Below are 24,596 nucleotides of genomic sequence, written 5' to 3'. Positions count from 1 at the left end.
TAAGTTGTTCAGGGCTCTGTACCTGACTTGATATGCTCATCTCCCCAGATAGTAATCAGTGAATTGTATTATGAGCAGAATGTGAAGTACTCCAGGCTGCTTGTGCACTATTTAACCCCAAGAAACATAGATGCCTGGCTTGAAAGCAGAGGTTGATTACCTCAAAGGAAAGGTATAGTTTATGTTTCTGGAAAATAGTGGAAATCTCCGGCCCTTTTGGAATTACTGGGGGAAACAAGCAGGGGAGTTGCAATGGCTGAAAACGAGGGGGGAAATCCGCAATTATTTTAGGCTTTCGCGTTGTCAATGCCAAGAGACATATTTTGATGTGTATTGAAGTCAAAGAGGATATTTCTGAGATCAAAGTGTCCCAATAGGAAAAAAGCAACTAAAATCTGATAATAGATGAACAACATCTTATACTCCCTTCTTAGAAAATAGTTTGATTACCACCAATAACAACAGGGCAATTTTTTTACTTTGTGCTATAAGACTCATGGGGCAGTGGCCTTTTCAGGAGGTCTGCAGGTCAAATTTTCTTCAAAGAAACATTTGAACCCAACTACTTCCACTGTCCACATGCGTGCTTCTCTTTTATCCGTTTATTTTTCATAACAGATTACCAAAAGAAGAACCTATTTAGAAACTAATATTGCTAATCACATTTCAAAATCAAGTTCAAAGTCTGGGAAGGTACTGCATTCTCCACCATAAAATAATGGTCTGAAAGAGGCAATAATACTTTCAGGATCTTATGAAAGCACTAATGAAACGGCTGGCTTAAAGAGTTTGCAATGCAAAGTCCTCTGCTCAGATTTGTTGGCTGAAATCTCGTCTCTTGAACCCACTCACAAGGTGGTGTATCAACCATCGTCTCTTAGAGCTCTTCCCAGTTAACTGCAATATGAAGATAAGTAATGCCAGCCTGGGACGTGGATGGCGCTGTGGGTAAAACCTCAGTGCCTAGGACTTGCCGATCGCATGGTCGGCGGTTTGAATCCCCGCGGCGGGGTGAGCTCCCGTCTTTCGGTCCCAGCTCCTGCCCACCTAGCAGTTCGAAAGCACTCTTAAGTGCAAGTAGATAAATAGGTACCGCTTTATAGCGGGAAGGTAACGGCGTTTCCGTGTGCTGCGCTGGTGCTGGCTTGCCAGAGCAGCTTCGTCACGCTGGCCACGTGACCTGGAAGTGTCTCCGGACAGCGCTGGCCTCCGGCCTCTTAAGTGAGATGGGCGCACAACCCTAGAGTCGGACACGACTGGCCCGTACGGACAGGGGTACCTTTACCTTTATCTTTACAATGCCAGCCTACGTTACAGGGCTGTTGTAAGGATTGTTGAGATAGGCACATTGTGTGTTGTAAAAGGAAAATGCAGTCATTATTTATTGGAAGATCTTGCATCTTGTAATAGGTAAATCAGTCTCTCTGTATTTTACTGAATTTAGCAGTCCAGTATATTATCATTATAATGCATTTTCACGAGGTGATTTTATATGTCATGGACCAATAGTAGTAATTTTAGAAGCTGCAACAATCACTTCTAGATCTTTTAAAGTGTGAAACAGAAATGCCAGATTTAAGACCTTTCTCCCGAAAACTCCATAACCACACATAAAGCACTGCCTTATAAATCTTCCTTCTGTTATGTTATTATTGTGGTTGAGAAATTCATCCATAAAACAACTTGATATGGTCATACATTCTGGGAGTGTTTGAAATACCACAAATCCACTCCTGTTTTAGAATAGAAATTATTACACTGTGAAAGGCATGACAGGGATAGATGTGCACCACAAATTAATACAGGAGAGCAACGGGAAATCTGCAAATAAGGGACAAATACTCATTTTTAATATTAAAAATGAGAGATGCATTAATCAGAAAAAAATGTGTTTTTTTGTAATTCTCTTGTCAATCTCTAGCTAGTTAAAGCAGAACATAATCTGAACTGTAACATTTGGGAAATAAAAGATTTAAAGCATCATGAGAATAGAAGAAGGAAGCAATTAAGCAAGAAGTTGCTTTGAGCTTTCTAGCGTTCTAATTTTGGGGGTTCAGGAGTTTTTGGATGCACTGGGCATCAGTCAGGTGATTTCCACCACCTGAATATGTTCTGATGTGGTTCAGTCCCAGGAACAATGTGCTACCTTCTTTTCTCTGAGCATGCAAATCGTCCCTAATTGCTGGGATTACATGCACTGTTTCAGCACTTCCAGTGTCCACAATCCATGCCCATAGCATAACTCAACTTGCACTGTGAATCCTGCCAGTTCACAAAGATTAAGAGGGGCTGGCCATCAACTATACGGACTTGGGCTGCTGGAAGCTGAAGTCTAACAACTTCTGGAGGACCACATGTTCCCCATCACTGGTATGCTCTATCATGCCTGGAGGGGCTTTTGGAAGCTGCCCGTTCTGAATGCCTTTGAGCAGCTGTTCTGATTTAGCTCAGTTCTGTGTAAGAGAAATATAATGCAAGCCCAAGGATTATTTCCGCCCTAGAGCTTCATCTTTTGATAAGAAACACTGCACAGTCGTAACCAAAACTAATGAGCTGGTGATCTGAGGCTTGTTTGCTGGAACAACTTACTCTGCATATGTGTCCTGCTTAGAGAAAACACACACACACACACACACTTCAGTTTCTGAATGATCTGCAGGGGCTGTATCCTTTTTAAAAAAGAAGAAGATGACTATGCTTCATACAGATTTAGCCTGGAATTCGTAGAGATGCCCTCTCGAAAAATAATTTAGGGGAAATGAAGTGAAAATTAATGGTTGCCAGTTCATGACTCCTACTCCATAGGGGCAAGACGCAATGATCAAGAGTGGTGGCTTAACCGAACCATCTAGTACAGACCTTCTAGAATACAGCAGAACATTGGTTGCAAATTTTGCTGCTTTGCATTCTCAAGTCCAGAGTTTCACCAGCTGTCTGAGTTTCCATACACTCCACCTCTTATGTGTTGCTGATTCCTTTTTTTTATTCTTCTTCTTCTTTCTAGAGAGAGACCTTTTTGGAGCAGAACCTTTTGACCCTTTTAGCTGCGGAGCAGGAGATTTCCCTCCAGACATTCAATCCAAACTAGACGAGATGCAGGTGACAAAACATTTGCCATTGCAAAAATGTTGTTTCTATTGCCATGTAAATATCAGGGGACATTGTTTGTGCTGTAGGCGGCATGATCATGGCCTGTGTTGCAAGGGGGGGAAAGGGAAATAGGATTCATTCAGTTGTTAATAATAGAGTGTTTATCCATCTCAAGCAGAGGTACTTTTTCTGGGGTTCTCCACATGTGCCGTTTCCGTCATCCATCACCACTGTCCATGCTGCTGGTAGTCCCAACAACATCTAAGGAGAACAACACTGGCAATAAGTGAATCAGTGTTCAGAATCCTTAGAGGATTTAGTGCTTATTCTATAAGCTTTTGTAGCACTTCTGCAGAGGAAATGGGGTCAATATTACTGTTCATGCTTCCTCTAGAGAAGAACTATTTATCCCTTGTGGGCTACATGGAGGGTGCAGTTTTGAAGATCTGAATGTAACCACTACAACAGTGATGGCCAAACTTGGCCCTCCTGCTGTTTTGGGACTACAACTCCCATCATCCCTAGCTAACAGGACCAGTGGTCAGGGATGATGGGAATTGTAGTCCCAAAACAGCTGGAGGGCCAAGTTTGGCCATCACTACACTACAGTACCACCGAGGAAGAATGCACTCAGTACAAGCAAGCCTTAATATCTATCTGTAAAACACATTTTTCTCTTTCAAGGTACAACACACTTCACCTAACTATAATATTGCTTAGGCTCCTAACCAGGTCTGATTCTTGCCGTTTGGAGACCTTAAAAAATGCCTCCTTCTCTTCCCTTCCCCCTCCTTTCATATGTCAGCACTTCATTGTCCATGTTGCCTGCCTTTCTACGTTCTTTAGGCCCAACAGGACTTCTTTAAACCTAACCCCACCCACTCAAATACATGACAAATGGTAGCCCGCTGGGTTTCTCCACACATTTCTCCATCATGATCCCTTCTCTAGTCACCCCATCCTATCTGTGTATGGTTAATCAGCTACTCACACTTCATTTCAAACCCACAAGAGCCCTTGCCTATCTCTCTTCATCACTGCTGGGTATCCTTGCCCATTGACTGGCCTTTGCTCACCTCCATGTAGTGGTTAGGCCTCCACCATCCCCTCACTACTCTTCCTGGTCCATTGACACACAGGGCAGTACAGGCCAGTTGGGTGCAGGGCTAGTGGCAAGAAAGACCTTGCCTTTTAGCTCCTCTGTAACATTATTCCACTTTTTTCACCCCAATACCCATGGTTTTTGACAGTATACCATGTGAGACCAAAAGCTACCAAGTGCATGCACAAAATATTTATATCTATGTGTGATGAAATACCATAAATACCTTTCCAATCTCAACAGTGGGGAAATTATAATAGATTTACTTCAGAAAATGAACTTGGTTGCAATCAACTTTATATTTACTTCTGAATATTTTGTAAGAAATAATGAAAAGATAAATTTAGTTGCAATTATTTTATATTATTCGGTTTAGTTGTTTGTGAGATCTGTAACTAGGAGCAAAATCCTATGCATATCTACTTGGATGTAAGTTCTCTTGAGTTCAATGAGACTTGTTCCACGTAATTGTGTATAGAATTAGAAATGTTATTACCGATGTTAACCAATCTGCCAGAAGCTCTAATATTTCTTCTGTCTCTTTGTGCTTTCGTGGGTGTGCAGCGTCAGCGATGGTTGGTATATATTTTTTTTAATGAGTTTCGATTCACGTCCTATAAAGTATAATAACGTTGATGTCTGAGATCTAAACTTCAGCACTTCAGATTGCTAGATTTCCATTCTTTTTCATTTTTCATGTGGTAAAATTTGAGAAATTCTTGCAGGCTCCTTTCAGAGAGGTATTGACTTTTTGTCTGTAATAGCTCACTATGCTGTACATACACATTATGTAAGAATGAGTTCTTTTATTCAATCTGAACTTTAAAACTCAAGGGAAATGTTATTACTTCAGACAGAGCAGGCAAGATGGCTACCATTTCTGTAAAATACAAGCTTTTGCAGGGATGCTGTGCTCTGGGTATATGTGCGCTTCAAGTGCCCTCAACCAGTGTGGTGTAGTGGTTAAGAGCGATAGTCTCGTAATCTGGGGAACTGGGTTCACGTCTCCGCTCCTCCACATGCAGCTGCTGGGTGACCTTGGGCTAGTCACACTTCTATGAAGTCTCTCAGCCCCACTCACAGAGTGTTTGTTGTGGGGGAGGAAGGGAAAGGAGAATGTTAGCCGCTTTGAGACTCCTGAAGGGGAGTGAAAGGCAGGATATCAAATCCAAACTCTTCTTCTACTCTCTTCTTCTCAACCATGCATATGATATGTATTAAAAAAGACACTCCTGCAGATGTTCTATCATATAGGGACCTAATTCACAATGTTCTTCCCACTCCCCATTCACTGAGATGGAAGAACAGTTTCATACATTAGGATAAATGCACCATAGATAAAAAGAGGTGTGCATTGCTAAAGAGCCACACCGCCACTGATATGAGCCAGGAATCTGCTTTGTATTTTGACTTGCTAAAACTATGACCCTTTGCCAGCAAGTATATATTACCTTCCCCAGGCATTCTTTCCCAGAAAATAGAAGGCATGTGCATTGGACTGATTCTTTACACTCACATTCCCAATTCTGTCATTCAAACATAAGGCTTTTTACATGTAGGTCTCTAAGGAATTGAATCAATGCACGTGTCTTCTGTTGTTGTTTTGTTTTTTCAGTAAAAGAATACTTATTTATTCTTCAGCTCTAGCCAGTACTGTAATCCAGAGGGGAGGGCTACCTTTCAAATCAGCCATGTTTGTAGCATATTTGATTTATAGGTCAAACTGAAACCCTGTAAGCCCACAGGAATAACCCTTATGAAAGCACCCTTATCTTGCCAAGAATCACTTCTTATCTTGAAGGTTGCCTCTTGCCAATTTGTACGTAAGGCAGTCTATGCTGCCATAGTCTAAAACAGATCCATCATATTCTCAGTTCCTTATCCAACTAGATCCATTCCAGCTCAGAATGGAACAGCATACTTTTTCTACATTTGCAAGCCCAATAGAGTGGAATGGGACACATCCCACTGTATATTTTCAATCAGGGTTCAACCTTGACACATCACACACACACACAACTTTTGCAGGCTACATACATGTTCCACTGCCACCACCACCTCCAAAACTGACAAAATGCAAACGTTCAAATTCACTTTTTAAATTTCACATTAGGCAGATATTTGATGGGGACCCTGATCTCAAACTGAGGGTGCTTTTCACATATAGATAGTGAGATATATTTTAAATGTCATTCATACTGTTCATCTATTATTAACGGGACAGTGGAAACAGGCAGCTTAAGGCTCAATAGCAGTAACATCAAAAGCATATGATTGTGTGTGTGTGTGTGTGTGTGTGTGTGTGTAATTAAAGCACATTAAATTTTTTAAAAGCAGTCACGCAAACACACACACACACACACACACACACACACACACATACAGATATTAGTTTCATTCTCTATGAAACAATCCAGATGAGAATGTATTACAGAACTCAAAAGATCTTATTCCTGCATGGCCAGACGTTCTCTCTTTTCTTTTTTTTAAGGTGAATTCCACAGTTATAAGAATGAGCACTTCTCAATAGGCGTTTGTAAAATACCGCATTTTCTCACTCTTTCCTGTTTCTTTGTTTGTGTTTTTCTTCCTCTGTTTCAGGAGGGGTTCAAAATGGGACTGACTCTGGAAGGCACAGTATTTTGCCTTGACCCTCTAGACAGCAGGTGCTGATGCCAGGAAAAGAACCGTGAAAAGATATTGCCATTTCTTTTTTTTAGGAGGGGGGGAGTTTTAAAACGTATTACAAATACTGTCAATGTGCCAAAAATGTTTTTTCAACTTGTTCACTTTTGTGAGGTTTGCTTCTGTGAAACTCCAGATAGGTTCCAGTGTTATCCCTGTACAAATGTAAAAAGTCACACGTGTATATGAAACCAAAATGAAATCACACTGCTGTCTTTCTTAGTCATCTTCCGCCACCCAATGGCAATTCACCATGTGCTGTGAAGTTCTTCGAACTATTCATGCAACGCTATAGAATCCCCTCAGTTGGTTTCTTCATTCCCAATCTGTAGGGCCCTGCTCATACATTTTTGTTGGAAATCGCCCAGATACTGCATACCACAGTTCACGCAGTCCATAAATCCTTGTTTCTGGCCATGATTCAAGCTGCAGTGCGCTCTGTGGTTCTTCACATAGACTTTCCCACATTAATGGCTGTACTTTAACATGAAGGGAGTGATGGAAGCATTCCATCATCACCGATTTGGGGTGCTTCAGATGTTGTCAGGCTCCAACTCCCATCAGCCCCAACTAACATGACTCTCATCAACCCTATCTAACTAGCACGTTGGGAAGATTGGAGCTGAAAACCAGCAACACCCGGGGAACCACAGATTCCTGTCCTAGCTTTAAGAATTTTGATTAGGCGCATAAGCTTATTTTTACATTCCTGGTGGTGTTTGTCGTTTGGAATCTGCTTCACAAAAAGCTATGTTTTTCAGTGGCGAGTGATTGTCTGTTTTCACATCTACATGTGCACACAAGCGCTCTTCTGCTCTCAGAAGCATATTTAGGAGGTGGGGGTCTGATTGCCGACTCCTCAACACAGATGTTTTGGAAATCCTGTTGATTTCCAAGTGGAGGCAGACTAAAAGTCACTGCTTGGAGCACATGTTAAAGTTGCTACGTGTAACAGAAAAATCTAGCTCAGATTGCCTTATGCACACAGGCTTTAGCTAAAAGAAGACACCCTTGATGTTTTGAGGTCAGGCCCTCTGCTAATTCCAGAGGGTTTGAGAGTACATCCTTCAGGATCTTGGAAGCCTGGAGAATCATCTGGAAGCACACAAAGGAGTTCTGCTGCTGGGTCATGTGGGAACCCTATGAAAGCTGCTTGGATCATACATTTGGCAAATAACCTTACTGTGCAATGTACATGTCATTTATGGGTGCATAATTTGATAACAAATAACCCAGAGAAGAATGGTGGGGACAGGTTATCCTGTTGTCATTTGTAATTCTGCGCAGAAGCCCATTCCTGAGCATCAGTGTATTTTTCTTCCACTAGCCTTCAAACTAGCAATAAATGAACATTTTGTTTGTGCATTTCTTGCATTCACCAGTGGAATTGTTCCTTCCTGTTTCCATATTTGCCATCACTTTTCTCATTTTTTAAAGTGTGTGTGTATGTATACACATTTATATATATATACATATATATGTATATACAATAATTGGGGGGGGGAGGAGTTTCCTCTCCTGTAAGGATCCTTTCACTGAAAAGACTTTTGGGGGGTGGGGAGGGTGGATGCGAAGGACAAATAAGAGAAGACACTTAAGAGATTATTTTACTGCTTATATCTTTTAGATGGGGAGAAAAGAACTAGTTTTCTGGTACTTGGGTTGAAAAAAATAATAGCTTTTGACCTTATATTGTGAGGTTTACACAGAAAATAGAATGCATTTATGCAATATTATTACCTTTTTTTAAAAGCTTTGTTCCAGCCTCGGAAGACGCTTAAGCAGATGCCTGGACAGTCTGGGATTCTTCACTTGCTTAAAGTTAGGCATCTGCTTAGGCACTGTGGCTCCAGCGAGCCTTTCCTATTTTTGCATTGTGTTAAGTCTTCCTTCTTTTCGTTGATCGGTCTGAATGTATACCTATATCTATGGACAGGATCCAAAGAGAACTGCCTGCGTACCTAAAGTGCTTCTGCACATGTACGGGGAAGAATGCAGGCTCTCACATCACACTGAACACCATTCCAGAGGGTTGCTTGACTTTCAGAAACTGCTTGGCGAGGACGCAAGGATGGTGGCTGCAGTGGGAAGGTGTGGGACAAACACTTGGAGTGCTTATGCAAAACACCACAAACAGTCCTTTGGATCATGGCCTATGTGTCTGTCGATATAGTTATATACATATATATATATATGGAATCACTAATGAGTAGAGTAGACTATGTTTCCTAGAAAGAAATCTATAATTTTGTTTGTCCTATAGTATTTTGCAATTTGTACAACGAGGTTGTTTAGTAGCCATATCAATGGCTTTTTAAAACAAATAGAATTTGTATTTTTATCGTACTTTTAAAAAAGAAAGCTTTACGTAATAAGCATATATTTAGGGGCCGTTTACTACGGATGGTAACGAAACACTCAGAAAATATTTGCACATTTTAAGAAACCTTTGTTTTACTGATTTTTACGTGGGTTGATTCTACGAAATGCTAAATATGATCTAACCGATCTCGTCAGTACAAGGACACCTAAATTAATTCAGCGAGAAAGTACATTTTTAACGAGAGGGTTCTAGTGTTCTGGTTGAAATTTGTATTTCTATGTAATCTCAAACTGTCTGTTTAATTTTGCTCCAAATAAATGTTTTAAATAATTTTGTCTCATGGAACAGAACGTTTATTTAATACTGATCCGCAGTGCAAAGAAAATGGTAAATATAAAATAAAAACAAAGAAGCACCTACCAAACAGTAAAAACCACAAAACTCAACAATAACAAAAATGGGGCCTGCAACAAAACATTGCAGTTCAAGGTACTCCTGTTCACCTCCCCCACCCCCAAGGGTGCATAGGCCCTGGGTGCCCAAGCACACGCAAAATTGCCAATGAAGGGGCTGGGCACCCACAAATTGTGCCAGGGGCACAGGCACACCCCTGCAGAGGCCCCAGGCAGGTGCAATAGCGGGGCCAAGCTTCTGCAAGAGTGTAAGAATTCTGTGCCTAATGGTACTGCTCTGTCTTCATTGAGCTGCTCATTTGCTACTTTTGGTTGTTTTGGTCTCCTTATGTCTTCCAAAAAAGTTTGCTTGTTTTTTGTACCCCTGCAAACCTTGGGTTTCCCCCCAAAACATGCCGACACCTCATTTGTGGTGGCATTTTGCTTATATAAGGGAGAACACTCGAGAGAATTAGTATATATGGTTGTATTAATACTTACCATATGTATATGAGTGTACTAGCCATTCATCACTAATATTACAGTAGAAGACTGTACAGCAAAAGCATAACTGCTTCTATTGCAACTCCACAAGAATCCGCCATTTTCCAGTTTGCAATTCCCATATGAACCTACCACCTACTGAAATCAATCAGTTCGGTGTCGCGGTTAAGAGTGTCAGACCAGGATCTGGGAGAAAAGAGTTCAGCCATGATGCTCACTTGCTTGGCGAGGCCACCCCATTCCCTAAGGTGCAAATAACTAGACGACACATAGCATTTTGGTTTGGGGAGCAAATAAGGCCGCAAATTTATTGGTTACAGAGGTAAGGTTTGGCCATAGGCATTGTGGAAGGGAACTGTGTATGTCACTCCCACCCGTGTTTCTAAGGGTGAAGCCAGTGGTGGGGGATGCCCTATGACGTACAGCAAATTGGGGCATCCCCCAAGCTGTCCCTGTTGGAGAATAATAATAAAATGGGGCGGGGTGGAGAACCATGTCTGCTACCTTGAACTCCTCAAATGAAAGACCGGCTCTATTGGGAGGGGTTCAACATTTCACTGGAGAAATGGTTCCATCAGCACAAGTATTTTTCTGCTTTCCAGACAGAATTATATCCCCTCTCCTCTCCCTACATGCTGTTCTGGGACTTCTCCCATCTGCCCCACTCCTGAAGACAAAAGTCCTCAGTGTTTATGGGGAAGCTCACTATGAGCTTATGATTGTTCTTTCTGATCCAGATAAGCTTGTCACTAGTTTGTAAATTAGTCTGCTGAAATGACACCGCTCAGAGAAGATATCCCAGAATTCTCTTGAAAGGCCTGCCTGGCAGTCATTGATGCAATACAGTTTCTCTTTGGGTTTAGAGGAGCTAAATAACAATACACCCACACAATAATCCCCCCCCCCCATCGTTAATTATCTTACCAAACTGGAGAAAGAGATTCTGTATTTTCTTCTTTTTAAGACACAATTCCCTACATGTCTGCTCGGCGTTCAGGATGAGAACAGTTCTTGTCATTAATTTTTGGCTCTCTTTAAGATAGTTGCTTGACTTGTCTATCTAAATAGTGTTTGTGTCTGCTTGACATTTATATATCTGAAAGCCTTTGGAATCTAGAGTTTCATCCAACACTTAAGATTTTGAACACCCCATTATACTAAACAAGAATAAATAAAGCCATCAGGTACTCCTGGCCCTGGATCAATTTTGATTAAAATGAGCTTTATGGAGTAAATAAGTGGTCTATATCACTGTTGCAACATCTCTGGGAAAATACAATAAAAACTATTTGTTGTTGTTTTTTACTCAGCACACTTTTCTGAATCTCAAACTGAGTAATAGCTCTGTTGGTGTTACAGGGCAGATGAAGCAATCTTTTATCATCCGATGACCTCTAGTTAAAATGTTTTGCCAAGATAGGGAAACTGCAAGGCTGAAGACTAAGATGCCAGGTCCACTTCTTCAACAATTGTTGTGTTTTCATCCTTACTTTGTCAGGGAACATCATTAACATTGATCACAATGGCTGTGCTCTTTTATCTCTGGTCGGGGACAGAGGGTGGCGCTAGGGAGGGAGATGTTGTTGCACCATTCCTTGGTGTGTGGAGTGGGGCGCAATCCTCTCCCCGATGCTTTTCAACATCTTTATGTGCCCCCTTGCCCAGATTGTCCGGAGCTTTGGGCTGGGTTGCCACCAATATGCTGATGACACTCAGCTCTATCTGCTGGTGGATGGCCACACCGACTCGGCCCCGAACACATTGACCAGATGCTTGGAAGCGGTGACTGGATGGCTGCATGGGAGCCGGTTGAAGTTAAATCCTTCAAAGACAGAGGTCATCTGGCTGAGTCAGGATGGCATGGGAATGAGGGACCAACTCCCTTCTCTTGTGGGGGCCCAATTAGCACCAGTGCCTTCCATTAAGAGTTTGGGTGTAATCCTTGACGCCTCCCTTTCCATGGAGGTGCAGGTTACAGTAACAGCCAAGGTGACATTTTTTTCATCTTCGCCACATTAAGCAGTTGGTCCCTTACCTTTCCCACCCCGATCTGGCCACAGTGATCCATGTGACAGTCACCTCCAGGCTTGATTACTGTAATTCGCTCTACACGTGGCTGCCCTTGAAACTGTCCCAGAAACTCCAGCGGGTGCAGAATGTGAGGCTCCTCACGGGGTTACCTCCATGGGAGCATATTCACCCAGTGCTTTACCAGTTGCACTGGCTCCCAGTGGAGTATAAGCTCAGGTTGAAGGTGCTTGTTTTGACCTTTAAAGCCCTTTGTGGATTAGGGCCCTCATATTTACGGGACCGCCTCTCCTGGTATGCCCCGCAGAGGACCTTAAGGTCCATGAATAACCATTGTTTAGAGGTCCCGGGCCTTAAGGAAGTCAGACTATCCTCCAGCAGAGCCAGGGCCTTTTCAGTGATGGCTCCGACCTGGTGGAATGCTCTGTTCCATGAGACTAGGGCCCTTCGGATTTAACCTCCTTTAATCAGGCCTGTAAGACAGAGCCATTCCACCTGGCCTTTAATTTGAATTCAGCCTGATCTTTTATTTCTCTTCCCTTCCCCTCCCCTTTTATGAAGATCACCCGCTCTGAGACCCCACAGCTAATTCTCCCCTGGCCTCCTCGCTGGCCCAAGTAGGACTAATTCAGCCAGCTAGCCCTGGTGACTATCTAATGCTTATTAGATGGATTTCCCCCAAATTGATTTCCAAACTTTGAATTTTATTTTTATTCATGTTTTTTATGCTGCTTCTACAATTAAGTGTTTTAAATTTGTTGTTAGCCGCCCTGAGCCCAGTTTTCTGAACTGGGAAGGGCGGGGTATAAATAAAATATTCTTCTTCTTCTTCTTCTTCTTCTTCTTCTTCTTCTTCTTATTATTATTATTATTATTATTATTATTATTAGGAACTTATAAAATGAAGGTCTTACGATGTAGACCTCCCTATTTACGATGAGTGCCGTACCCCATAGTCAAATTGGACAAGACTTAACCATCCAGAGATCCTTTACCTTATTGCATTTGTAGCCCACTTTTTTAAACTAAGTAATACAGAAAATTCACCGTATGGATGATACAGACCAGCTGTAAGTATACATGGGCATGTAGTAGGAAATGCCATGAACTGGCAGAACAATGGGGAAGAAGAGCAAGTGTTGTAGCCAGAAATGGGGCACACCTGGGGATGGGGAAGGAGAAGTTGGTGTACGAAGTACTCACAGGGTGATGGTGGTTGGCAAGGGGATGGGAGTCAGTGCACAGGAACCAGAGTAGCAGAACCCATCACCAGAGCCAGAGGAGCCCTGTCTCCCCAAACATGGTGGGCTCTGAGGCATAGGGAGCAGTGGGAGGGACACTCCAGGAGGCTGAGACAAGCAAGGGCCCACAGCCTAACTCTCTAGCTGGCCAGGTGGGGCTCACTAGCTCTGGGAGGAGGCTAGGAACAGGTGAGGGTCACCTTTCTCATCAGATCCAGATGCTGCAATCGGCATGCAAAGTACAAAACGGAGGGGCTGTGTCTGCTCAAATGCTCATGTTGAAGGACCTTAGATGCTCCTGGATCTCTGTGGGACTTTGGACATGTGGATTGACCCTGGATTGATGACTTGACACCAGGTAGGCCAGGAGACAAAAGATTTCTATAGAGGTATAAAGTTCCATACATTCTTCAGTCCTGTGTTTTGAGAGTGGGTTGATTTGGTAGCTGGCTGGTTTTAGTTTGACATGGTTGGTTTTTCTTTATCTCCCACTTGCTTCACTCTGCAAAAAAACCTGCCAGTATCTTACAACCAGTTGGAGTAGCAAGCACAGAGATTTTGCAGGGCAGCATTGTGAAGCCTTGTAAACCATGCGCTGGACTTGAATCAAAGTTTTTGCTGTGCTAAGATTTTGCTTGGACTTCATTTGCACCAGATATCACTTCACACCAGGGAACAAATGCATGTGGAAATGGCCTTTTTCACTGAAGAGTTCAGGTTGCGGTCAGAGCATACAAGGCCCTTTCATGTTCTGTGGATAGGATTCAAAAAAATTACCTCTATAGGCTATAATTTAATTCCCTCCACGAAGGGGCACACTTCTGTTTCTGGATGCTATGTTGCTTTTGCTGTGACAGAACAAACATAACAACTGCTCTGGGGAAATGTTAATTTAGGTGGAGCTATCCCTCAGGAAATAAATGCATCTGGCTCGCAACGTGCGCATTTAACTTCTGCGATCACAGCTTCACACACTTGGTGGTTGGCCAGCTGAAATCGCAAATATTAAACGCATGCAGGGCAGGGAGCTTCTCTGCCATGGAAAGAGCTTTTAAGCTCTCTGCCCTGCTTACTAGGCTTTGGGAGGCTCTCCCAGAACCCTCACGAGAGCTTCCCAGAGCCTTGTAAGCAAGGCAGGGAGGAGCTCAAAATCTCTCTGCCTTGTGTGAAGGGCAAGGCCTGCTTGGTGCGCCAGCTTCAGAAACATAGGGATGTTGTATACAGTATGAGGTTGGGGAAGAAGGGGGTGGGGTTGTGAAACATTCTTTTAGTTAGCATATGTGTGGAGTTTTGTGTCAGCATCACTTGCATAGGTTTTCTTTCTATTCACTTATTATATTTCTTTGGTAGTGAGAGAGGTTGGGGGACAGGGCTTGGTTGGTTGTCTTTAGTTGGTTGCAGTGAAATTTGTTTGTGTGTGAGAGAGAGGGGGGGGGATGGTTGGGTCCAGTTAACCATATTGATTTGTATGCTGTTCGTGGGTTCTTGTTGTTGTCTTGATGGGCTGTGTATGTAATAAAGAGGAGCCATACCGGGGTGAAGGCGTCCTTTTTTATTTGTACCCATGTCAGTTTAGGTCTGTAGGTTGGCTTTTCTTGTTGTTGTTTAGTCGTTTAGTCGCGTCCAGCTCTTCGTGACCCCATGGACCAGAGCACGCCAGGCACTCCTGTCTTCCACTGCCTCCCACAGTTTGGTCAAACTCATGTTTGTAGCTTTGAGAACACTGTCCAACCATCTCATCCTCTGTCGTCCCCTTCTCCTTGTGCCCTCCATCTTTCCCAACATCAGGGTCTTTTCCAGGGAGTCTTCTCTTCTCATGAGGTGGCCAAAGTATTGGAGCCTCAGCTTCAGGATCTGTCCTTCCAGTGAGCACTCAGGGCTGATTTCCTTCAGAATGGATAGGTTTGATCTTCTTGGCATCCATGGGACTATCAAGAGTCTCCTCCAGCACCAGAATTCAAAAGCTTTTCTAGGAAGGCTGTTTCCCATACAACTTGGTACCAGTGGTCCTTGTTCACTCCTGACAGGTCCCCCCAGTGTTTTGCTATAATGTTTCTGGCTGCTGGGAGTAGAAAATTCAACCTGAAAAAAGAGACCATGCACATATTATTGTAAACCAAGAAAATCTTTAATTAAAAAAAAAGAAACATAGGGATGCTCATGCATGGGTGATTCTGGGGGTGTGTTGGCTATACACAGTTTTGGCTTTACACCACCCCTGAATGTAACCCTCACACAAGTTGTGAGTTGACAGTATTACAGTTTGATAGCAGAAGCTTAAAAGGTAGGTGCTTTGTTGTAAACACAGAAACAATAGCTGTATTCAGACATTCGCCTGAAGACACAATGGATAGAAGCAGGGCAAAAGTTTTAGCTCCCTGCTAAGCTGTGAAACTTCTTGCGCTAACTTGGGTGACTTGCTACCTTACTGTTAGCTTTTTATGATAAAATAGACACCTTATATGAGACTTGAAGATAAATCTTTACTTTTCAAGTTGGCAACAGTTGAACTAGTATTATTCAATACATTTCTCTCTCTTGAGGCCAAGAGAGGGTTTAGTCCTTTTGCTTGCAAAACTGCTTCATATCAGTGCATAAGTTACTAATTCATAGCTTGCCTGTCCTCTCAAACTCTTCCAGACAGTGTCTGCTTGAAGTCACCATATTCCCACGTTCTCAGTCAAAGAAGCAGAATAACCTGCCAACTGCCACCTCCTGCAAACCACCATTGTAAATCTATACTGCCCTCTTCAGGAAGGTTCAGGAGAAGGGGGGAGCAGTCTCCACCATTCCTCCTCAGTCCAGTCTCTGACAACAGTTCTCTAACCATCCAGTGTTTACAAAAATGTGTATATTATGTAAGACTTGCATAAAAATGAATGTATTAGTGAAAATGACACACAACAATCCATTGCATGAGGAGAAACTGCTCGCAAAAAAAATGTGTACCTTAGTCAAAGCAGCATACAAAAAATGTGTTTATTGGGTGAAATTTGCCCTAGAACACTGACAAACGTTTGTAAGGAAGTTTTTAAAAAAGAAAAATTGCAAATTGCTGCAGAAATGTGGAGAACCAAGTTTAAGATTGGAAAAAGGAGAAACTGAGAGAAAAGGAGCCAACATATCCTTCCATCACTACTGAGCGCAAGAGCACGTTGTGCTCCTTAGCACCTGGTTTTCAGAAGCACGCCATCTCTGTTACTCAAGGTAGTACACAGCCAACATGACTTGCAGCCATTGAAAATCTCATCCTGTGTGAATTCATCTCATTCCCTTCCAAGAACGTAGATGAGTTGCAGCTGAACGTGTGGCCTGAATCCATTTGTAAGCATTGTATATGTGGTGACATGACCCATCTTTGTGGCATCGATCTATGGTGTCATCATTTACACACCTAGCGCTGGATATGGCATCCGTCAACATGCATCGGTGAAGCAATTTGATATCAGCCTTCTGGACTTGTAAAAGGATAATGGACTTGTAAAAGGATAAGAGTACTGGGAAATGATCCATAATGAATTGGAAAAAAATGTTTAAAAGTATTTTTCCAGAAAACCAGAATCCTTTCTGTTGGGGATAATTCAGACTGAAATTCCCAGGTGTCAAAAAAGGTTATTTATGTATGCTACTACTGCGGCCCATGTTTTGTTAGCCCAAAAATGGAAAACGAGCAAGGTCCCAACCAAAGAAGAATGGCAACTTACGGTAAGTTGACAGAATATGCACACCTCGCAGACTTAACATATAGAATAAGAGAAGAACATATATTTAGAGAAGATTGGAAAGTGTTTATTGGATATATGGGAAATAATTGTGTACAGCTGAAAACGCTGGCAGCATTAAGATAAATTCAACAGTGTAAATAAGTTTTGATGGATGCAGTAATGGAATACTGAATGGTATAGTTTTTGTAAAATATGCAGGGATTTATGATATGTAAAACGAACCATGGAAAGAGAAGAAGGGAAGTCATTGATATCTTAAGGATTAAAATGAGTATTTTAAATTGTGAAACAGAAAATTTAATAAAAATTATATATATATAAAGATATCAGCCTTCAAAGTTCACTTGAATTAAAGTTTTGCAGCAGGAGTGTGAAAAAGAGCAGAGTCTAAAATGTAACCAAATTTCTTTGCTCATATGCAGAAGAGGACAGAAGCAAAACTTACCCACAGATAAAACAGAGGACACTGATTTATCTTGCCTGCTAAAACTCTGTGACTCCAGTGGTGAAACAGTCAAGTCTGGTGTTGGGGCAAACTTTATGAATGGAAAATCTTCCAACGCCTAAGTAAAACCACACAAAATTGACTAAGCTGATTCTGATTGCTTTAATGCGGAGAACAGCTCCGCCTAGATGAGTTTCTCTTGTACATGACCACATGCTGATTTGCCTGCTCAGGCTTGCCATGGCTTTGCAGTCCGTATGGAATTGTGGCCTCCATCTGTGAGATCCGAGTTCAGCAGCTGGACTCAATAAGGCCATTTTTGGACTAGTTCTCGGAAAACAAACGGCTTGAGCCAAAAACAAAAACCCACTGCCATCAATCTCGCAACATACTAATCTTGTAAATATTAACCCCCTTCAAAAAGCAATCGGCCTAACTGTTTCATTCAATTATACACAATTTATCTTGAAGGCATATAGACATTTTTGTAGAAAGGAACGCCTCGGTCAACAACTGTTGTGGTAGAGAATCTAACCATTCTGTTGTAGAATATACACCAGTGATGATATGTGGTAAAATCCATTACTGTCCAGAGCATCACCCAAGGTATATTTTCAGTGTCTGCTTTTGCCCTTTGTGGGATATTGGGCTGCTGTAACACATTATAGGAAATGGAGCAGTTGTGGGAGGAGACCAGGAGAAATAGAAAATGGAGCTGCGCTGTCCATTAATTGATGCAATTTCTACTATTCTGTGCTGATCCCGTGGGCTACCCGAGAGGCGAGGTCCAAGTCCGGTCCGTGGTCAAAGGTGCAACGTGGAGGCAGTCTCTAGTAGCTGAAGCTGGGTGCAGGGCAGGGAGATGGGTGAAGTCAGGAACAGGCATGCAAGCAGGGAGCCAGGGTGGGTCAGGAGCTCAGGCAGGAGGGCAGGACAGGGTTCGGGCAGGAACTAGCAACCAACAATGTTGCTCCTGCAACTTGGGACTGGAGCTGGCCGGCTTTTATCTGCCCCGAGGTATAGGGCGGCCCTGATCCTCTGGTGACTCACCTCTCCTGGCCTGGAGGCGAGCACTCCTCCTGCAGGAACTCAGTTCCCCCCGCCTCTCTGCCCTGAGCCTCTGCAGCTCAGGAGAGGCTGGAGGGTTACCGGACCCAGAGGCAATCTCAGCTTCCCCTGACGGGGCTGAGAGTGGAGCACCTGCAGGCAATGGGTCCTCCATACCTCAGGAGCCAGAGCAGGCTCAGCTGATGCCTGCACCTGAGGATCCAGCACAGATGAGGGCCCTTCAGGCTTAGGCCCCAGCCCCGGCCCAGCTGGTTCTGGAGGCGGGGAATCCTGTGCAGGCTGGGATCCCTCAGGTTCAGCATCCGAGTCTGAATCCCAGGCCATCACATATTCTGAATATGGTGTCCAAGTGCCATATCAGCTAGCAATTCTGTGTTTCCCTCTGATGTTTACCCACATGACTGGGGGGGAGTGTCTGAATACTGGGACCACTCAGATGGGTATCAAATATAATTGAGAAGGGGGCTTAAGAATAATTGACATCAGTGTTGCCATATTTCCAAAAGTGTAATATGAGCTTGGGGCAGGGGGAGTTGTTGAACTTTTTGTTTCCTTGGCCATAATTGTTGAGCTTTTGTGGCAATATCTAAAACATAATGATGATGAGTTTTTGAGCTATTTTTAATGAAATTCGCCAAAACCTACACGTCCGACATGGGCTATATGTCCAGATTTTCCCAGACGCTTCAGCAATTTCAGCCTGGACACTGTTTGTGAGGGCTGGATACCGGCTAGGTCCAGGAAATTCCAGACGTATGGTAACCCTATCCATGTGGCAGCTAGAAAGTAGTTGATTTATCCTGACAGGCTATATTAAACAACAACCTATTTCATCCAACACGCCTGGCACAGATGCATCTAATTTAGAAAGCCATTTGCAGTGGAATTGCAACCTGTAGCACCATTTCAGCTCGATTCTTAGTATTTTTAAGCCCTGCAGAGTTCAGTGGAACTGGGTTCTCAATAAGTGTGCTTAGGATAGCACCTTTTGCTTTCTGTTGCTGGAAATTGACGTGTCATCTAGATGCCCCACAGATTGCAAGCATGACTGCCACAGAACTTTGAGGAGGCCCGGCCCCTTCACTGAATTTTTTTTGATGAGGCAGCTGGGCCTCCAGCCCCCCCTACTTGGTGCCCCTGTTTGGAGCCAATACATAATGAATTTCCTCATCTCTCTTCAGCCAGTGGTGATCGGAAACAGGGAAACATAGTACAGTGGTACCTCAGTTCTCAAACGAAATCCATTCCAGAAGCCCGTTCAGCTTCCGAAATGTTCAGAAACCGAGGTGCGGCTTCCCATTGGTTGCAACAGCTTCTTGCACTCAGCAGAAGCCACATCGCACATTTGGGTTCTGAAAAACATTCGAAAACAGAATCATTTACTTCTGGGTTTTTGGCATTTGAGAACTGAAACGTACGACAACAGAGGTGTTTGGGAACTGAGATTCCACTGTAGTCTTGACCCATCAGTTTCGGCTACAACTGAAATGATGAATGAATGGGGAACTGACTGTGAAGATACTGATACCTAAGGCAGGAGTAACTTTGGGATCTGAGTGCATAATGAAGCAATTGTATGTTTGCTTAAGAGCAGAAGGAGCCCTGCTAGAGGTCAGTCTAGGGCAGCAATCTGTTCTCACAGTGGCCAGCCAGAGGTTTGTGGCGGAACCTGCCATACAACAGCATTCTGCCCATCTGCGATTCCGAGCAATTCAGAGGCCTACTACCTCGGAGACTGGAGGTCAGCTACGGTTACCGTGGCTAGAAGCCATTTATAGCTTTATCCGCCCTCATGGGGCCAGAGCTGAGAAAAAGTCAAAGCTGCATTCGCTTAACTGACATCCCTCCAACCACAAATGGGCAGTGAATCAGCCGTGACATGATCTTAGCCCTCATGGATCAGATTGTATCAGTTCAGCGCTGCAGTTTATTTTTGTGTGTTTTTTCTTTTACACGCAAGTCGCTACATTTTTAGACACGGGAGGTTTCTGTGCATCGGCTTCCAAGAAAGGCAGAGGTCTGCTTCTTTCAGAGATACTGGACTGACTGGGAGGAGCCCGGACATCTGCAAAGTCTCTCGACAACCTCCGCCAAGCATGCTAAATTGGAACAGGCAGAGGTCAGTCAAGCAGCAGCCAACTGTAAACTGCCCTTTGCTGTGTCCCGTAAATGGAAGATGTTGTCCAGCATCCTTGGTGAGATCTGTCAGGCTGCAGTCAAAACTAAATGATGCAAATCATTGCCTCGAGAGCAGGTCAAGCTGAGAAGTGGAATGGGGAATGAAATGATACAAGGAAAGAGGCTCAAGGAGGTCAAGCAATTCGAGCAGACTTAAGGCCCGAGCGATCCATCGCAGGTGAACCGTATGTAACGGAAGTCTGACAGCCCATTTAGATGAGGAAAAGTCACTTCTGGTGGGGATTATTAGGAGTGTAGAAATGGAAGGAGAGAGAGAGAGAGATAAAGAGAATTTTCCTGTCATCCATTGTTTTCTCCCCACTCCAAATGGCTTCCCCTATCCCCAGGCAAGGGATGCGGGTGGCGCTGTGGGTTAAACCACAGAGCCTAGGACTTGCCTATCAGAAGGTTGGTGGTTCGAATCCCCATGATGGGGTGAGCTCCCATTGCTCGGTCCCTGCTCCTGCCAACCTAGCAGTTCGAAAGCATGTCAAAGTGCAAGTAGATAAATAGGTACCGCTCCGGCGGGAAGGTAAACGGCATTTCCGTGCACTGCTCTGGTTCGTCAGAAGCGGCTTAGTCATGCTGGCCACATGACCCGGAAGCTGTACGCCGGCTCCCTCAGCCAATAAAGTGAGATGAGCGCTGCAACCCCAGAGTCAGTCACGACTGGACCTAATGCTCAGGGGTCCCTTTACCTTTATCCCCAGGCAAGTTTTCCCCTTGTATGTTTTTAAATGCTTAGAAACCCATGGGTAGATGTGACGGGGGCAATTTAAGGTGGCGAAATGGCAGGAGCAGGGAGCATTAAGAACCCCTGTTCCATGTGGTTTCTTCTCTCTCATCGCCCCCAGTTGGCGTGAATTTCTCCCATCTTAAGAGGCCGTGAATAAAGTATAAAATGCATGCTGGGTTGGATCATGAATAGAAAAAAAATTGTTTGACTTCAGAGCCAAATAGGGAGAACTGTATTTGCATGAGATATTGCCCCACAGTATTGACCCACATAAAAGCCACAGCATAGAAAACGTTCTTTAGCCCACGTAAACAGTCTTCTTGGAAGACACAGATTATTTAGGTCCATTTCAACATGGGTTCAGGCCCATGCACAGAACTAAGTCGGCCTTGGTGGAGCAGATGCAAGAATTATTGGAGGACAGATTGTTTAGATCCCATTTGAATCTGGGTTAAGGCCTGGCCATGGAAATGAGTCAGCCTTGATGGATGACCCATCAAGATGGTCATCTGTGAGTAGGACAGGGGGAGTGCAACCTTGCTTCTGCTTTCTGGTCTCTTGCCAGCATTGATACCATCAACCATGGTATCCCCCTGGACCAACTCTGGAGAATGAGAATTGGGGGCACTGTATTACAGTGGTTCTAATCCTACATTCAGGACCAAGTCCAGAGAGTATAATTGGGAGAGTGCCTTTCAGCCCCCATGGCTTTTTAATCAATAGAAGCACTACTGTGAAATAGACTAATGGTGAAATCAATGTGAGCAAAGAATGGTGGTTTCAGGAGAATATTCCACCCCCACCTCAACCTTGTATTTCAGAAGCCTCAACCTTGTATTTCAGTGGACAACTTCGGGCTCAGCCCTAACTGAACCAGCATGCCACCATTTCACAGGCATTTTACATTGACCTCTGTGGAAAACAGTGAAACTAGGCACCAGGGACCTTGATGCTAGGGCTTTCATCTTCAGAGATATCGGAACATTGGTTCATAGGGTCATATCAACAGATTCAAAGCAAGGAATTGCCCCCTCTCAAATCATGCCCACCCTGTAGGATCAGAAGAAGTGTCCCATCTAGGGTGGAGGCAGCGTTGATGAGAATGAAAAAGTTGGCCAGAATCAGGACCAACTCCAGGGTTGCAGGTGCCCTTGACAGGGTATTATCATAGGAGGGACTCTTTGGGATACAAAATACAGGGGGGAAACCAAGATGGTCACCATGTATTGATTTTGTTTTCATCCACGATGCTACAGAGTATCTGAGGCATGGTTTCTTTGGAGTACTAAGATGTAAGCATGGAAGGGTTCCCCCCCACACACAAAGCAGAGCCTCCTAGAACCCATCGCCATTGACAGTGGGTCCCCACTGCTGTTGCTGAGTGCCTCCCCCTATCTGTCCTGAAAGACACATCCGTAGACCAGATGGGATCGCAATGTAGATGTGCATCTTCTGCATAAGGATATTCCTTGTGGATCAGGGCATCTTGAGTCCATTTACCGAACATGTACCTTGTGGAAAACAGCGCTTGCTGGAAAGAGAATTATGCATTTGGAAGAAGGTCTTTCATTAAAAAGCATTGTGTGGGGAATGTAAATATGTTTTTGGATAGCGTCAACAACAGCTGCCCACGCTTCAAAGAAGGGAGCTTTTGAAAAGCATCTGGAGGGGGAACAGAAAAGGTGGACTGCAAGCCATGCCGTAGCAATTAACTGATTCACTTGATGGAAAACCAGGCACAGAACAATTATTTAACGAACTGTGTATTCTAAGTAAGTGCTTGTGTGCTGTGTATTTTTTGATCGTTTTTTTGCTCATACAATCTATTATCTTTACCCTGCTGATACTGTTGGGTGCCTTGATGCGTTTGGGAAAAGGCAATGTATAAATCTGTAAGTACCAGCATAAACACATACAGAAAATAGCCACCATCCCCATCATCCCCTTCACTGGGTTTGATGCATTTTTACTTTATCAAGAGTCTGGCCCTTTCAAGGGCAATTCTCTCCCCAGACTGTCCTGTGCAACTCCATGGCTTTGAAGAAGCAACATGTGTCTCAATGGCTACTCCGACTGTTGCATTTGGACCGGAGCTACACATTTGAGCTACAGAATTAGTTATTGACAGAACAACAGTTGTAGAAGCAAATTCCTGCAGTAGAAGCAAATTCCTGCAACAGCCAAGACAAGAAGTCATCAGGAAAGGGTACCATCTTCTTTCACATATCCAAAGATAATATAGATTTATTTCCTGGAAACGTGTGTTGTATTTAAAATTATGCGTCTATCTTCCCCTCGCCCCCATTTTCCATCTCTTGGTGAGCACTGTAGCTCATCTCCAGGAAACAATCAGATCTTAATCCATTCCAAAGCAGTTTTCACTAGAGCAGTTTTGGCCCTGAATAAAAAGACTTGCTTCCTAAGCTAATTTGTTTTGTGCAGCTGTGTGTGTTGCCAGGGTGCCTGTTCCTTGAGCATCAGATTAATTGTGGAAGGATTTCCAGCAGCTGCGTCGTAGATGATATCTGGAGGGAGCTAGACGTTTCCAGAGATGTTGAACTGATGCTGCTCCAAGCATCTGTGCATCCCCTTGTGCATATCATCATCCTGCAATGCCCAACCCTTCCTTCACTTCATTGGTTATCTGCACCAAGGGCAGAGCAATGCGCAGTAGGATAGCACATGGCACATTGCATTAAATGTGACACCAGGATGAAAAGAGTGGTAATCTATGGGGTTTGGCAACTCTTAACATTTAACCAGGCCACAAGTTCTTAACTCTAATGCTTTCTAGCTGCTAACTGTTATGGAAGTAATGTTTAAGCAAAAGCACACAAATAAGTGCCTAGACTCGAATGGAAACTGGAAAAGGAAGCAGATATTATTAAAAATAAATTTATTATTTCTACCCCACCCATCTGGCTGAGCTTCCCCACCCACTCTAGGGATGGGGGTGGCACTGTGGTCTAAACCACTGAGCCTCTTGGGCTTGCCGCTCAGAAGGTTGGTGGTTTGAATCCCCACGACGGGGTGAGCTCCCGTTGCTCTGTCCCAGCTCCTGCTAACCTAGCAGTTCGAA

The 24,596-nt window shown here is 43.6% G+C and overlaps 1 protein-coding gene across 8 annotated transcripts in view; it reads left to right on the top strand.

The window, feature by feature from the left end:
- GULP1 (GULP PTB domain containing engulfment adaptor 1) overlaps positions 1 to 9,531 on the top strand; it is a 189,514-nt gene extending 179,983 nt beyond the window's left edge. For 7 of the 8 annotated variants that reach the window (XM_083571555.1, XM_083571553.1, XM_083571552.1 and 4 more), the window contains 2 exons: positions 3,005 to 3,099; positions 6,794 to 9,531. In XM_083571555.1, coding sequence (XP_083427681.1) covers positions 3,005 to 3,099; positions 6,794 to 6,865 — 167 coding nt within the window. In that variant the 3' untranslated portion in view covers positions 6,866 to 9,531. Of the gene's footprint in view, positions 1 to 3,004; positions 3,100 to 4,756; positions 4,768 to 6,793 lie in introns of all 8 variants that reach the window. The other variant, XM_083571550.1, reaches the window with a different exon arrangement.
- The last annotated feature ends 15,065 nt before the right edge of the window (positions 9,532 to 24,596 follow it).

Source organism: Podarcis filfolensis (assembly GCF_964270895.1).
Source record: "Podarcis filfolensis genome assembly, chromosome: 1".
NCBI classification, from domain to species: Eukaryota; Metazoa; Chordata; class Lepidosauria; order Squamata; family Lacertidae; genus Podarcis; species Podarcis filfolensis.
Note: the sequence above shows the minus strand (reverse complement) of the source record. Positions and strands in the feature narration are given on the sequence as shown.